The sequence below is a fragment of the Triticum urartu genome, chromosome 3A (genome assembly GCF_056163025.1).
Source record: "Triticum urartu cultivar PI428250 chromosome 3A, HENAU_Tu73, whole genome shotgun sequence".
Classification (NCBI taxonomy): domain Eukaryota; kingdom Viridiplantae; phylum Streptophyta; class Magnoliopsida; order Poales; family Poaceae; genus Triticum; species Triticum urartu.
In genome coordinates this window covers 551,734,679-551,752,275 of record NC_141875.1, presented here as the reverse complement: position 1 = coordinate 551,752,275, position 17,597 = coordinate 551,734,679, and the positions used below count along the sequence as shown (strand labels likewise).

Below are 17,597 nucleotides of genomic sequence, written 5' to 3'. Positions count from 1 at the left end.
TCAAGTCTTAATTAGCTTATATGGAATTGCATCGATTGGGACAGAGCATGAACCCTGATGGAGTGTAAACATACCCCTTCAGAATAGGAGCACTGCGGACGTGGAGCACCGGAGATGTACAAAAATGGTTTAGGTACACTTTCTAGGATAGACAAGATAAGTCTATGGGTTAATACACATGGGGCCAGTTGGTTGGTGGTGATCAGCAATGGCGAATCCACATACAGCGTTGATCATAATGGATCGACGACGAGTTGATAGCGATTATATATACTCCCTTTGTTTCTAAATAAATGATTCAACATTATACTAACTTTGTAGAGAGTACTTTTTTTTTAGAAAAGGAGGATGACCCCCGGCCTCTGCATCTGGGAGATGCATACGGTCACTTTATTGATTATTCTCGAGGACCTTACAAAGTGTTATAACAATAAGGCTGAATCCACCATCTAGGCAACATATGCCGCTACGTACTCCTATCCAAATGATGAAGGGGTGTTAGATGGACCACTACCCAGACCACTCACCTAATCCTAACATCGAAAGCTGGAATCCCCAGCCTAGCCACATACCGGGTCTGGGGCATAAACCGGTCTGACGCACTCATATGTGACGTCTCCACCATCTTTCACTGGTCCATCTCCAAGCAGATTGAGGTGCTCCAAGCAGATTGAGGTGCCAACTTTGTAGGGAGTATATTGCTCGGTCACTAAGTTACATGCACCACGATCAGTATCTGTCGACAAAGGTGCGCACCAACATTTATCTTCAATTATTAAATAGCCACAAGTTACATGCATCATCCGTCTCTAATATAGGGTGCAGTAGAAGTCTCTGAAACATACTGAACGGTAACAGCAACAATAGAGATGTCACAAATCCAATCACAAATGCCGGCAACGAGACGGTATCATACTTCAGGCAGCATACTTGACAGCGATGTGAGCGAGGCAGCGCGCCAGCTCGGTCGGCGTCGAGAGCAACGCCATGTGGTCCGCGCCGTCGATTTCCATCACCTCATCCACGGGGTAGTTGTGCACCATCCACCGCTGGAACGCCCCGACAATGGCGTGGTCGTCCTTGAAGACGACGTACGCCTTGCGCACCGACCCGTAGCGGGCCTCGGTGTGCGGTGGCTGCAGTCTCAGGTCGTCCACGAACATGGAGCTGACCCTCATCAGGGATCGTCCCAGCGTCAGGTCCTGCCATATGGTTCCAACATTCATGCAGCGTTAGAAGTCCCTCTTTCGTCAATCTAATCTCAGTGTTTCATCGATTTTATGTGCAGGTAATCACAGAGCGACAAGTGCGGCGGATGCTGTACCTCCGGCGAGCACAGCTGGAAGAACTTTGCACGAGTGACCAGCGGCCCGAACAGCATGGAAGTGGGCAGCTTGCCCTCGGGATCTTGAGGCTTAAACTCCGTGTCCATCCAGTCCAGCGTTCTCCCCTCCACGAACTTTCAAGAGGAAACTAATTAGATCGCGAGCAAACAATCAGGAGTACAGGGGTTTTCTGTTTGAAGAAATACTGCCATCCCATGCTCATGGTGTACCTTTTCAAGCACGTACGACGGCGGCGACCTGTGGTCCGGCATGAAGGCGGCGACGAACACCGCAGCGGCGATCTTCTCCGGGAACAGCTCGCAGGCGAGGGCGATGTTCACGCCACCGAGGCTGTGGCCGACGAGGACCACCTTCTCGCCCGGCGGGAGGGACTCCAGGAGGTCCAGCAGCGGCTTGGTGTAGTCGCGGAACGTCGGCACCTCGCGCAGCGGCCTGGGGTCGACGCCGGACGCCGCGAGGTCAGGCGTGCTGACGCGGTGCCCGGCCGACCTGAGCCGCGTCGCCACCTTGAACCAGGACCAGCCGCCGAGGCATGCGCCGTGCACCAGGACGATGTGCGCGCTGCTAGCTTGGCCCGCACAAGCCTCCATGTGCATGGGTGGGGTTTTGTGACTGTTTTTCTGTGCTTGAGCTATAGCTGTGGCTCCGATGTCTACACAGCGGGACGCTCTGGGATATATTTATATAGCCGCTAGCTCTCGAAGATTTTGCTTGGCAAACTGACATCGACCGGAGGAGCCAAATGGGAGGAGTTTATGGAGCTTATTAGCTACTGCCTCTGTCCCATAATATAAGAACATTTTTGACACTATATTAGTGGAAAAAGCGTTCTTATATTATGAGACGGAGGGAGTACTAGCTAGCGGGGATAAGCTTGAATAATCATGTATGTGAAGTCAAAGGCAAATGAAGCGAGAGGCGGTCCTATTTTTATAAACTACTACGTAGAAGAGATCTTATATATGGAAAGTACATTGGAGGAGATCTTATTTTTAAACCAATGCATTTCCTAGTTGCTTGTATTCATTTAGTGTTTTGTCGAAATGAATCATAAAGCACTTATGAATCATGAGTGTTAGCTAATTGCCCGTGGGTTGCAACGGATGCATACATATTCTAGTGATTCAATACTAATTATATCTTAAATATAAATTACATCCATTATATTCTAGATTTTGGTAAGATTTAACTTGATTTGAGTATCGGTAGAGAATGCAAAGGAAGTGTTGATTTTGTTAAGGTTTAGGTAAGATTTGATTTGATTTGGGTATTCGTAGGGGGGGAAGGTAAGTTTCAATTTAGTTGAGATTTCGGGAAGATTTGATTTGATTTGTTTGAGTTAATGCAGGATGTGATTTTGATAAAATATCGATTTGGTTTAGATTATTTCAAGATACTCTATTTATGTTGGTTTTAATTTTATGCGGCATCGGTTGAGAGTACCATAAGGTCAGTAGAAAACCAAGGAGGGAGGGACGCGTGGGGACGGAAAACCTGAGGAAGGAGGGGAAGCGCCGGAACCAACTCCCCTATAATAGTAGAGATAAAGTAGCATCTATCAGCCTCACATGTAGAATGCATACATGAGTCGGCTCAACCAAAAGCTTAAGTTGAGTTGGAGCATCTCCAACAGGTGCACAGAAGTTCCACGCACTAAAATAGTTTTAGCACGCAACTGTAGCATTATTAGAGCGCCAGACCCAACATTGGTTGAGCAAATGCCCAAAAACGCGTGCCCAAAAAACACACAGTGCAAATTGTGAAGTGCGCGCAATCCAGTGCCCCAAATTTGCAGCTTCTGATAGCGCTTTTTAACGCGTGCCAATCTTTTTTGAGCATGCACTATTTTACAGCTTCTACTGGAGCTGTCCGGCGCCCCAAGAAGCCGAATTTTAGCGCGCAGCGCAGTTTTTGTGCGCCAGTTGGAGATGCTCTTACACACTTATACTTTGACATTCACCTTTAAGTGTGGCTCCCTACGACAAATGTAGATAAAAAATGAGCTAAACATTTTCTTTGTCTAAATTGGCCTAATGGCTCTGATACAATGTAGAAGTGTCTGGACCAATCATTTCATACAAAACCTGATGCTGATAGAGAAAGGAGGGTTCCACACTTATACTCCAACATCCGATGATGGAGAGGTTGCAGTGGCGCGCCATCGGCCCGTGAGAGAGAGAGAGAAAACGGTCGGCCCTAAGATTTTGATGTAACATCTTTATTTTTCAAGGGCGTTTGTACTGATGGTTTGATTAATAGAACAACATGATTTTTTGCCAATAAAATATTATAACATTTGTATTTTCATGTAATTTATCATTTATAAATTGATGGTCACAAACTATACTACGAACAATCCACTTTTAGTAATTATTTGGAGTTCTGCTTTTAGGATTCAGTGCCTTCTATTTTGCGACTTTGAAATTTTTAGTGTGTATGATCCATCTACAAAATTTACATGTAGCAATATTACATCAATTGTTTTTTCTTTAGAAGATATTCTCACTAATAAATACTTAGTTCAATAGCAAACTAGGTGAAATACCACATGTTGTTGTGGGAATATTTTCCAATTTATGTAAATGGGATTTGGTCATATGAAACATGATTATTTGAAGTAATAATATGAGAACGAAGACTGAGAATACATATGAATGTGTTTGATTATTGTATAGTTATAACATTTATTAAATACAAAATCACAATATAATGGAAATTTTCATGCATGTTTGTATGTTGAGGTGACTTTTTCTTACGCATAGTTGCATGTTGAGATAGACTTTTTCCATGTATGTTGAATGTTGAGGTGGCATACTTACATGTTGAGAAAAATATGTTACTAGGGCTAGTTATTTAGATGTAGCTGATGCAACATTCCAACAAAAAAATATACACTAGCATCCTCGTAATTTACTATGTACTTCCTCCGTTCCTAAATACTTGTCTTTCTAGATATTTCAACAAGTGACTACATACGGAACAAAATGAGTGAATCTACACTTTAAAATATGTCTACATACATCCGTATGTAGTAGTCATTTGAAATGTCTAGAAAGACAAATATTTAGGAACGGAGGGAGTAGTAGTTAATTTTGTTCGCTTTGTAGTGGTAACTAATATTATTCCGCTACTGAATGGGCTCTTCTTGATAAGATATTCTTATCCCTTTTGCATTGCACAAATCATAAAAAGGGATTATATGGTTATTAGTAATTACCTAATTAGAAATTGTTCTTCCGAGTTGCCTAAGAGACCACAAAACATTTTCTTTTTTTACAATAAACCAAGATTTAAAATAGTGGGCTATGGCAAATCATGGTAGCCGTCTGAATCAACTAAATGGCGCTATAACGGCTAAAACTGTTATACTCTGCTATTTTTTCCATGCAATCATCCAAGTTATTTATATAAAAAGGAACGTTTGTGTAAGACAATAAAATCAAGTAAAGCAGTTGCACATTTGTAAACCTAACTAAAACACATACTATTTCTAACACGATTATTGTTCATTTGATACTATGGAATCCTAGTCGATTGTGAATCAACTCTCTGAAAGTTTACTAGTATATGTTACCCCCTCCGTAAAAAAATATAATAGCTAGGGAGTATGTTTCACAACAAGGCACACCCAAATCTGCAAAAATCACAGTGAGAAATTCTACAGAGCTAACATCGTCAATACAGCGCGATGTGCACATGTGTAAAGGTTTGATGGAAGTCGAATTATTGTGGAAATCTGGGAGATGGTTACGGCAGGATTAATCAAAGACAATCGGTATTAACTATGCACCGGGGCCACTATAAAAGTCTGCTCTAGAGACAACTGACCGTGCAAGTTGCGAACAACAGAGAGTGTCAACAACAAATGATCTTGTTTCCTTTCTTTACCGTGAAAGATATGGAGTATATTGTTTACATGCGAACCAAACAGAGTACTCCGCGTTCCAAGTGAATCAATAGATCAATCAACAAGACATACCATGGTGCTCGGGATTGATCTCAACTGTCAAGTTAATTTCATTAGCTCGTGCCTTTCGCCGAGGAAAACAAGCTGGAGATCCAAGATATGGAGGATATTAGCTCGTTCCAAGTGATGGTGAAAGGTAACCCCCAGAGAAAATGAAGATGTCAACGGCTGTTCTGGGCACTAAAAGTAGAGCATGTCCGCTCATCATGGGTAAGATTTTGAATTCTTTTATGCTTCTCCCGAAGACTACAGTTGGCATCCATGATGGTGCAGCGATGTCAAGATTTAAAATACGGCGCTCGTTCAGAGCGTGTAGGTTAAAGAACTGGAGCCTCCAGGTAGGCACCAATTTCTATACTGCAACTGGTTCTTCTCGTAGAACAAGTTACATGAATGTACAGCACACCCCAGCTCTCATAAAATGGATCAGATACATGATGAGAACAGGTATAAAAAATAATCTTTGAACATCCCAGACAATTTAGGAGTTGATGCTCCTCAAAAGAAAACTTACCTCAAACCATTCAAGAACAACTACAGATGTATCCACATTTGGTGGATCAACCATAATACTCTTTGGTAAAGAACTCTGCCATTGCCGACCCGCAGAACTTATTATGGCATCTTCAAAGGTGACCCACAAACCGCCCCGCATCCGCGGACCGGCATGTGTTGTGCCATCCAAGATCCAACGCGGGCCATTGAACGGTCCAGACGTGTTTTCTCCCGTAAACCGAAGATAAACACGGGGGGCTTTGCGGGAGTCCGGACATGCGAAACGTCACTCTCTGCCCCCTTGGCCCACCTAAAAGGAAGGTGGAGCCCGCGCTTTTGTAGCATCCCGCGTTGTTTTCGCGTCAAAATCCCCCACTTTTTTCTTCCATCCCGCCGCTCTCCGCCCAATTCTCGCTCTTTTCTCCCACCCTCTCCTTCCTTCTGCCGCCGACACATGGAGCCGTTGGAGAACCTGCCGGAGATGGAGCCGATGGAGGTGCCGGAGGATCTGAGAATCACGCTCGCCCGAAAGATCAGCTCGACGATGTTGCAAACTTGCCGCGTCAAATCGAAGGCCGCAAACGAGGAGAAGCTAAATAAGCGGCCGGCCTCCGATGGGCCTGGTGGTGGTGTTGGGCGTGGAGATCGTGGCTAACGGGGCGTTCATGGTGGCCGTGGCGGGCGCTGCTAGGCGGGCGTGCCCACAGTACATACGGCGCCGTGGCCGGAGCCTTACAAGCCTCTGTACTACTACGCCGCCAAGCAACTCGGAACCCCCGCTAGTACGATGCCTTACATCGTCGACGTAAACGCGGCGCCACTCTTCTCCGAGTATTCTTCGCCGCAGCTTGTTCGGGTGCGGACGGCAGGAGGGGAGCAGACGTGTGCCCGCACGCTGTTTGTTGCAATGCCTAGATCGGGGAGGCGGCGTATGACGACCCGGACAGGGAGATGCTCGACATCATCCATGACGGAGAAGAAGGAGGCCATGACGACGAGCTGGTGGAATACACGGATCACACCCAGTCCTTCAACTACCAGCAGCAACAGTCCTACACCCAGACGACCACGCATCAATCCTACACCCAGACCACCGATGGCACACAACAACAACAACATTGGGCCACCGGACAACAAGATCCAGAGGAGGAGGAGGAGAAGGAGGAGGACGGCGAGGACGATGATCCGAAGAAGGGTAGAGGATAAATCTTCATCATGCGGGAGGACGAGATATTGTGCCACTGGTGCAGAGACGTGCTATACAAACGGTGTTACCCCCTTTTCGCGCGGAGTTTTAAACCGTCGTCTAGTGAGTGTGTGCGATAGAGGGTCCCTCCCACACGACCCAGAAACCATCGGGGATAGGCCCTCCGGCCACATAGGCTGGGGCAAAATGAGCTCGTGTGCGATTGGGTGAGGCATCGAAACCCAATCGTTTCCGTTCATGTGTACATCCCACATGGTGAATCCCAGAAAAACATTTCCGTTCGTATGTATATCACACATAGTTTTTTTGTGTGGAAACGTTTGTGCAAGGTAGCCTAACGCAAATAGTTCTCTGCTGAAGGTCGTGTGTGATTGTTAGTTGATCGAACACGCCTACTTTCTAGAAACCGTGTGGGTTGTTTGAGTTCATCGTCCACGGTGTTGTCTGAGTAACCGTCTGCAATAGAAAACCCCAATAAGCAGGGTAATTAGCCTATTATTGATCATCCATGTAGTAATCAAATTGACATTTCTTATAAAACACACCAGATATTTCATATCAGTATAACAGCAACCAGGATTTCATAATCGAATTACATCAGATAGCTTCAGCACTTGGTTACGCCATTACACAATAGCACCAAGTTTCACATGCAACATCGAGAACCTTTGGAAAGTAGCATCATACACATTAAATAGACAGATGAATCTCATATGGGAAACTGCAGAAGCGGAAGGCAAATATTGAGCCTTCAGTGATGTTGAATGTCCTTGCAACTTTAGGCCAGTGGCTATGGATAATTTCCCGCCCAACCTTCGTCCTCTTCAGTAAGACTTCAATATTGTACCGTGGGTGTTCAATGAATACCTTCCTCGCCTCTTGACCATGCAGGTGGTTTGAGAGGGGTAATCATCGGTGAACTGCTTTGAAAAGTACTGAAAACAAAGATATGCATAAATCGCTGTTATAAATTTTGAAATGGCGCGAGGGGTAAAAAAGGTAAAAGAGTTAGTACCATCCTATAGTTGACTGATGTCTTCTTCATTGTGCAAACAAAGATCTTGCTGTTATTCGTTGCAAGTTTCTTCATCCTAACAATCTTTCTGAGTTTCTTGACTTGACTGATATTCATGGACTTCTGATTTCCCCATATGCAAAATGGGTCGAACAGTGGGTCTAAGCCTATGACAGCAAGACCTACATGTGAAAGACCAAATTGTAAGAAACCTAAATATTATAATGATTCCTGCAACTGCACAATAATATGCTATTAGCAAAAGGACCATGCATGAGCAAACCTCAATGGTAAACCACAATGTCTCCCATTGTTTCCCTGCAACACGCATAAGGAAGATCTTGATCAGGTTAACTGAGAGTTGCCATACTATCAGTAGAATACGTATTGAGTACAGCCAAATTCGATTTATTTCTCACATGCATATATAACAATACAAAATTGTACCCACATCAAATGAAAATCAAATTGCAAAATTGAACCAAACAGTTAAATGGACAGTAGACCAAATGAACCAAAACAGTTAACTGAGCACGACATTGGAGAATAGAAACATGTACTAGAAGATAAGACAGTTAACAAAACAAAGAATGCTTGAGAACAATACTACAATATGTAGCAATTGTTGGACCAAACTGTTAACTGAACATTACATTTTAGAGGACCAAATTGTTAACTGAACATCAGATTGCATATTAACATTACAGAGGACAAATCACTAGAAGGCACTGGCGGTGGCCTCGAGAAAACAACACGAACTGTATTTGAAAGTAGACAACCGTGTGGCGGTGTCGACAGTGGCCTCGAAGACGAGGTGCTCCTCCAAGATCTGGCGGTAGGCACACATGGTAGCCATAGCGAACTCATGCGTGCGTGCGGCCATGATTTGCTTCTCCGCTACTAGATGCTACTGAGCTCCATGTTATACTACATGGAAAATGGCTGTGGGCGGCGCTTAATTGGAGGACGGGGCCAGTGATTTCGACGGAAGGTGTCGCACTGTCGGTCGGGGCATGTGGGACGGGGAAGGAGGATGATGGTGTGGGTGGGGTGTGGATTACCTGACCATATCGATGAGGCCGCACAGCAAGAAGAAGGGTCGCCGGCGAGGAGGCGGCGCTGCAAGAAGAAGGGTCGTCGGTGAGGAGGCGGCACTGCAAGAAGAAGGGTCGTCGGCGAGGAGGCGGCACTGCAAGAAGAAGGGTCGTCGGCGAGGAGGCGGCACTGCAAGAAGAAGAGTCGCCGGCGAGGAGGCGGCGCTGCAAGAAGATGGGGCGTCGGCAAGAAGGCTGAGCTGCCAGTAAGCAGCAGTGAAGGTTTCAACTTGGAAAGCGAGGAGGAACAGTGGAAATGTTGGGAGGGAGGGGGCAGGGAGATAGATATTTCCGCGATGGCAGAAAAATTTTGGTCAGTGCCGCGAGAAACTGGCATGCAAGTGTGGTTCAAGTGCGGTCAGTGGACTGTAGACGACGAAGCTTCCTGCATAAGCCAGACAAGACGGCGCGCCAAGATATTTTATATCGCATCCCACATGATTCTTACTAGTAAACTATTTGTGGTATACCTTTTTTTCATTATATTTTGAAAGACAAAATGGTGTTACGGAGGGAAAGGATTGTCTTTGAATTGCTTGAACATTCATGTACAGTGAACATGCAACTACATGAGTGTCGTGTTTAAATTTGGAATTATTCGGGGTTCGTTTGACATTTTTATGCATTAATTGAGTTTCTAGGCATTTAATGTGCATAATTCAAATTTGAACTACAAGCACATGCTCCAGTGTACCAAAGTTTGTTGGAAAATCACATGTGTGTCTTTGGGTGAATTTATAGGTCCCATGCAAGAAATGAGAATGAAATTCAAACATCTGGGCGTCGTGGCTTGGCCGGAAACATTGAGAAACTTGGTTTTAAATTTCTGTAAATTCAGAACTCGCTTGAAATTCATGAAACTTAGCATGGTGTCATTTCATGGGACAAACATGTTGTGGTAAAAAAAATTTCCTGCATTTGGACATGTTTTGGCATAAGCTTCTTCCAGACCGGAGCTTCTCTCGAGAAGAATCGTGGTTCCTGAGGGGGGGCATGCCACTTTGTGTGCGAAATGATATACGCTGCCTCCCCCCTTGATTTTTTATAGAGGCAACATAGAACTATATGAGTGCGGTGATAAAATTTGGAATTATTCCGGGTTCATTTGGACTTTTTATACATTAATTGAATTTCTGGTCATTTAATGTGCATAATTCAAATTTGAACTACAAGCACATCCTCCAGTGCACCAAAGTTGGTTGAAAAATCACATGTGTGTCCTTGGGTGAATTTGTAGGTCCCATGCAAAAAATGGGAATGGAATTCAAACATCCGGGTGTCGTGGCTCGGCCAGAAATATTGAGAAACTTGGTTTTTTGAATTCCTGTAAATCCAAAACACGCCTGAAAATCATGAAACTTGGCATGGTGTCATGACATGGCACCATCATGCTGTGATAATTTTTTTGGCCGAATTGAGACAAGATTTGGTATAAGCTTCTTGCAAACCGATGCTTCTTGCTACCTCTTGAGCACTGCGTTGATTTTCCCTTGAAGAGGAAAGGGTGATGCAGTAAAGTAGCGTAAGTATTTCCCTCAGTTTTTAAGAAACAAGGTATCAATCCAGTAGGAGATCACGCTCAAGTCCCACGCACCTACACAAACAAATAAGAACCTCGCAACCAACACGATAAAGGGGTTGTCAATCCCTTCACGGTCACTTACGAGAGTGAGATCTAATAGATATGATAAGATAATCTTTTTGGTATTTTTATGATAAAGATAAATAAAAGATGCAAAGTAAAATAAATAGCAATAGAAATAACTAAGTATTGGAAGATTAAATAGAAGATAGACCCGGGGGCCATAGGTTTCACTAGTGGCTTTTCTCAAGAGCATAAGTATTACGATGGGTAAACGAATTACTGTCGAGCAATTGATAGAATTGAGCATAGTTATGAGAATATCTAGGTATGATCATGTATATAGGAATCACGTCCAAGACAAGTAGACCGAAACGATTCTGCATCTACTACTATTACTCCACACATCGACCGCTATCCAGCATGCATCTAGAGTATTAAGTTCAAGAGAACAGAGTAATGCTTTAAGTAAGATGACATGATGTAGAGGGATAAACTCATGCAATATGATATAAACCCCATCTTTTATCCTCGATGGCAACAATACAATACGTATCGGTTCCCTTTCTGTCACTGGGATCGAACACCGCAAGATTGAACCCAAAGCTAACCACTTCTCCCATTGCAAGAAAGATCAATCTAGCAGGCCAAACAAAACTGATAATTTGAAGAGAATTGCAAAGATAAACCAATCATACATAAAAGAATTCAGAAATGAATCAAATATTGTTCATAGATAATCTGGATCATAAACCCACAATTCATCGGATCTCGACAAACACACCGCAAAAGAAGATTACATTGAATAGATCTCCAAGAAAATCAAGGAAAACTTTGTATTGAGATCCAAAGAGAGAGAAGAAGCCATCTAGCTAATAAATATGGACCTGTAGGTCTGAAGTAAACTACTCATACATCACCGAAGAGGCCATGGAGTTGATGTAGAGGCCCTCCGTGATCGATGCCCCCTCCGGTGGAGCTCCGGAAAAGGCCCCAAGATGGGATCTCTCGGGTATAGAAGGGGGGTAGGCGCGCCCCCTGCCTCGTGCCTTCCTCCCTTGTTTCTTGACGCACACTCCAAGTCTCCTAGATCATGTTCGTTGAGAAAATCACATTCCCAAAGGTTTCATTCCGTTTGGACTCCGTTTGATATTCCTTTTCTTCGAAACCCTAAAATAGGCAAAAAAAACAGCAATTTGGGCTGGGCCTCCGATTAGTAGGTTAGTCCCAAAAATGATATAAAAGTGTAAAATAAAGCCCATTAACATCCAAAATAGATAATATAATAGCATGGAGCAATCAAAAATTACAGATACGTTGGAGACGTATCAAGCATCTCCAAGCTTAATTCCTGCTCGTCCTCGAGTAGGTAAATGATAACAGAAGAATTTTTGATGTGGAATGCTTTCTAACATATGTCTCAATATATTTTTTCTTTATTGTGGCATGAATGTTCAGATCCGTAAGATTTAAGACAAAAGTTTAATATTGACATAAAAATAATAATACTTCAAGCATACTAACTAAGCAATTATGTCTTCTCAAAATAACATGGCCAAAGAAAGGTATCTATACAAAATCATATAGTCTGGCTATGCTCCATCTTCACCACACAAAATATTTAAATCATGTACAACCCCGATGACCAGCCAAGCAACTGTTTCATACTTTTGATATTCTCAAACTTTTTCAATCTTCACGCAATACATGAGCGTGAGCCATGGATATAGCACTATATGGTGGAATAGAATGGTGGTTGTGGAGAAGACAAAAGAGGGGAAGATAGTCTCACATCAACTAGGCGTATCAACGGGCTATGGAGATGCCCATTAATAGATATCAATGTGAGTGAGTAGGGATTGCCATGCAATGGACGCACTAGAGCTATAATTGTATGAAAGCTCAACAAAAGAAACTAAGTGGGTGTGCATCCAACTTGCTTGCTCACAAAGACCTAGGGAAATTTGAGGAAGCCCATCATTGGAATATACAAGCCAAGTTCTATAATGAAAAATTCCAACTAGTATATGAAAGTGATAACATAGGAGACTCTCTATCATGAAGATCATGGTGCTACTTTGAAGCACAAGTGTGGAAAAAGGATAGTAACATTGTCCCTTCTCTCTTTTTCTCTCATTTTTTGGGCCTTCTTTTTTAATGGCCTTTATATTTTTTTTCCTTTTTTTGTTCGGAGTCTCATCCCGACTTGTGGGGGAATCATAGTCTCCAGCATCCTTTCCTCACTTGGGACAATGCTCTAATAATGATGATCATCACACTTTTATTTACTTACAACTCAAGAATTACAACTCGATACTTAGAACAAAATATGACTCTGTGTGAATGCCTCCGGCGGTGTACCGGGATCTGCAATGAATCAAGAGTGACATGTATGAAAATTATGAATGGTGGCTTTGCCACAAATATGATGTCAACTACATGATCATGCAAGCAATATGACAATGATGAAGCATGTCATAATAACGGAACAATGGAAAGTTGCATGGCAATATACCTTGGAGTGGCTATGGAAATGCCATAATAGGTAGGTATGGTGGCTGTTTTGAGGAAGGTATATGGTGGTTGTATGATACCGGCGAAAAGTGCGCGGTATTAGTGAGGCTAGCAATGGTGGAAGGGTGAGAGTGCGCATAATCCATGGAATCAACATTAGTCATAAAGAGCTCACATACTTATTGCAAAAATCTACAAGTTATCAAAGCAAAGTATTACGCGCATGCTCCTAGGGGGATAGATTGGTAGGAAAAGACCATCGCTCGTCCCCGACCGCCACTCATAAGGAAGACAATCGATAAATAAATCATGCTCCGACTTCGTCACATAACGGTTCACCATACGTGCATGCTACGGGAATCACAAACTTCAACACAAGTATTTCTCAAATTCACAACTACTCAACTAGCATGACTCTAATATCACCATCTCCATATCTCAAAACAATTATCAAGTATCAAACTTCTCATAGTATTCAATGCACTTGTATGAAAGTTTTTATTATTGCCATGTTGTTCTTAAAGGACTCTCAAAATAATATAAGTGAAGCATGATAGATCAATTATTTCTATAAAATAGAACCACCACCGTGCTCTAAAAGATATAAGTGAAGCACTAGAGCAAAAACTATATAGCTCAAAAGATATAAGTGAAGCACATAGAGTATTCTAATAAATTCCCAATCATGTGAGTCTCTCTCAAAAGGTGTGTACAGAAAGGATGATTGTGGTAAACTAAATAGCAAAGACTCAATTCATAAAATACACTCCAAGCAAAACACATATCATGTGGTGAATAAAAATATAGCTCCAAGTAAAGTTACCGATAGACGAAAGACGAAACAGGGGATGCCTTCCGGGGCATCCCCAAGCTTAGGCTTTTTGGTGTCCTTGAATTTTATCTTGGGGTGCCATGGGCATCCCCAAGATTAGTATCTTTCCACTCCTTGTTCCATAATCCATCAATTCTTTACCCAAAACTTGAAAATTTCACAACACAAAACTCAAAATAGAAAATCTCGTGAGCTCCGTTAGCGAAAGAAAACAAAACACCACTTCAAGGTACTATAATGAACTCATTCTTGATTTATATTGGTGTTAAACCTACTGTATTCCAACTTCTCTATGGTTTATAAACTCTTTTACTAGCCATAGATTCATCAAAATAAGCAAACAACACACGAAAAATAGAATCTGTCAAAAACAGAATAGTCTGTAGTAATATGTATCTAACGCAAACTTCTGGAACCCCAAAAATTCTAAAATAAATTTCTGGACGTGAGGAATGTATCTATTAATCATCTGCAAAAATAATTAACTAAATATCACTTTTCAAATAAAAATGGCAGCGATTCTCGTGAGCGGTAACGTTTCTGTTTTTTACAGCAAGATCAAAAAGACTTTCCCCAAGTCTTCTCAACGGTTCTACTTGGCACAAACACTAATTAAACACAAAAAACACAACCAAAATAGAGGCTATATAAATTATTTATTACTAAACAGTAGCAAAAATCAAGTAATAAAAATAAAATTGGGTTGCCTCCCAACAAGCGCTATCGTTTAACGCTCCTAGCTAGGCATAAAAGCGAAGATAGATCTAGGTATTGCCATGTTTGGAAGGCAATCCATAAGTGGCTCTCATAAAAGATTCATATGGTAATTTAACTTTATTTCTAGGGAAGTGTTGCATTCCTTTTCTTAATGGGAATTGGAATCTAATATTCCCTTCCTTCATATCAATAATTGCACTAATCGTTCTAAGGAAAGGTCTACCAAGAATAATAGGACATGAAGTATTGCAATCTATATCAAGAACAATGAAATCTACGGGCACATAGTTCCTATTTGCAACAATAAGAACATCATTAATTCTTCCCATAGGTTTTTTAATAGTGGAATCCGCAAGGTGCAAGTTTAAAAAACAATCATCAAAATCACAGAAACCTAACAAATCACACAAAGTTTTTGGAATCGTGGAAACACTAGCACCCAAATCACACAAAGCATAACACTCATGACCTTTAATTTTAATTTTAATAGTAGGTTCCCACTCATCATAAAGTTTTCGAGGTATAGAACTTCCAACTAAAGTTCTTCTTCATAAGATTGCATCAAAGCATCAACGATATGTTTAGTAAAAGCTTTATTTTGACTATAAGCATGAGGAGAATTTTGCACGGATTGCAACAAGGAAATACAATCTATCAAAGAGCAATTATCATAATTAAATTCCTTGAAATCCAAAATGGTGGGTTCATTGCTATTTAAAGTTTTAATCTTTTCAATCCCACTTTTAACAATTTTAGCATCAAGATCTAAAGACTCCGAATTTTTGGAACGCCTTCTAGGTAAAGTTGGATCATCTTCAGCCACATCATTATCAAGATTCATATTGCAAAACAAAGATTTAATAGGGGACACATCAATAACTTTTAGATCTTCTTCCTTATTATCATGAAAACTAGAAGAACACGCTTTCACAAAGCAATCTTTCTTAGCACGCATCCTAGCGGTTCTTTCTTTGCACTCATCAATGGAAATTCTCATGGCTTTGAGAGACTCATTGATATAATGCTTCGGTGGAATAGATATAAGTTTCAAAGAATCAACATCAAGAGAAATTCTATCCACGTTCCTAGCCAACTCATCAATCTTAAGCAATTTTTCTTCTATCAAAGCATTGAAACTCTTTTGTGAACTAATAAATTCCTTAATATTAGATTCAAAATCAGAGGGCATCTTATTATAATTTCCATAAGAATTGTTGTAGGAATTACCATAATTATTAGAGGAATTACTAGGAAATGACCTAGAATTAAAATTACCTCTATACGGTTATTACCAAAATTGTTCCTACCAACAAAATTCACATCCATAGATTCATTATTATTCTCAATCAAAGTAGAAAAATGCATATCATTAGGATCAGTAGGAGCACTCTTATTAGCAAAAAAATTCATAAGTTCATCCATCTTTCCACTCAAAACATTGATCTCTTCTATCGCATGCACTTTTTTACTAGTGGATCTTTCAGTGTGCCTGTAACGCCCTCGATGCGGCTATATCTCCTACGTGTCGAAGCACGACTTAGAGGCATAACCGCATTGAAAGCAATGTCACAAGTGAGGTAATCTTCACAACAACCCATGTAAATAAATAAAGGGGGAAAGTACATAGTTGGCTTACACTCGCCACGTCACACAAATACATAAATAAGTCATTACATTCATCCAATACACTCAGGGTCCGACTACGGTACCAAAATAAAGATCAACCCCCAAATGCGACAAAGTCCCCGATCGCCCCAACTGGGTACCACTACTGATCATCTAGGAAAGACATGTAGTAATGGCGAGAGTCTTCATCGAACTCCCACTTGAGCTCGGTCATGTCATCTGGAACGGTATCATCGGTCCCTGCATCTGGTTTGGAAGGAATCTGTGAGTCACGGGGACTCAGCAATCTCGCACCCTCACGACCAAGACTATTTAAGCTTATAGGTAAGGTAAAGGTATGATGTGGAGCTGCAGCAAGCGACTAGCATATATGGTGGCTAACATATTCGCAAAAGAGAGCGAGAAGAGGAGGCAAAAGCACGGTCGAACAACTATGATCAAGAAGTGACCCTAGAACAACCTACGTCAAGCATTACTCCAACTCTGTGTTCACTTCCTGGACTCCGGCGAGAAGAGACCATCACGGTAACACACGTGGTTGGTGCATTTTAATTAAGTTGAGTTTCAAGTTACCTACAACCGGACATTAACAAATTCCCATCTGCCCATAACCGTAGGCACGACTTTCGAAAGTTCAAATCCCTGCAGGGGAGTCCCAACTTAGCCCATCACAAGCTCTCATGGTCAATGAAGGATATTCCTTCTCCCAAGACAATCCGATCAGACTCGGCATCCCGGTTACAAGACATCCTCGACAATGGTAAAACAAGTCTAGCAACACCGCCCGAATGTGCCGACAAATCCCGATAGGAGCTGCACATATCTCATTCTCAGGGCACACTCAGATAGGTTAAGCTACGAGTAAAACCAACCCTCGAGTTTCCCCAAGGTGGCCCCGCAGGCTGCCCAGTTCGGACCAACACTCAGAGGAGCACTGGCCCAGGGGGTTTAAATAAAGATGACCCTTGGGCTCCGGAAACCCAAGGGAAAAGGAGGCTAGGTGGCAAATGGTAAAACCAAGGTTGGTCATTGCTGGAGGAGTTTTATTCAAGGCGAACTGTCAAGGGGTTCCCATTATAACCCAACCGTGTAAGGAACGCAAAATCCGGGAACATAACACCGATATGACGGAAACTAGGGCGGCAAGAGTGGAACAAAACACCAAGCATAAGGCCGAGCCTTCCACCCTTTACCAAGTATAT

General features: G+C 42.2%; 1 protein-coding gene across 1 annotated transcript; it reads right to left on the bottom strand.

Moving 5' to 3' along the window:
• Positions 1–749: 749 nt before the first annotated feature.
• On the bottom strand, positions 750–2,131 carry LOC125548719 (salicylic acid-binding protein 2). Its single transcript, XM_048712269.2, has 3 exons — positions 1,556–2,131; positions 1,325–1,459; positions 750–1,202 (listed from the first exon to the last, which is right to left on the bottom strand). The coding sequence occupies exons 1-3, from the start codon at positions 1,940–1,942 to the stop codon at positions 918–920; spliced, it is 807 nt and encodes a 268-aa protein (XP_048568226.1). The 5' UTR covers positions 1,943–2,131; the 3' UTR covers positions 750–917.
• Positions 2,132–17,597: the final 15,466 nt, after the last annotated feature.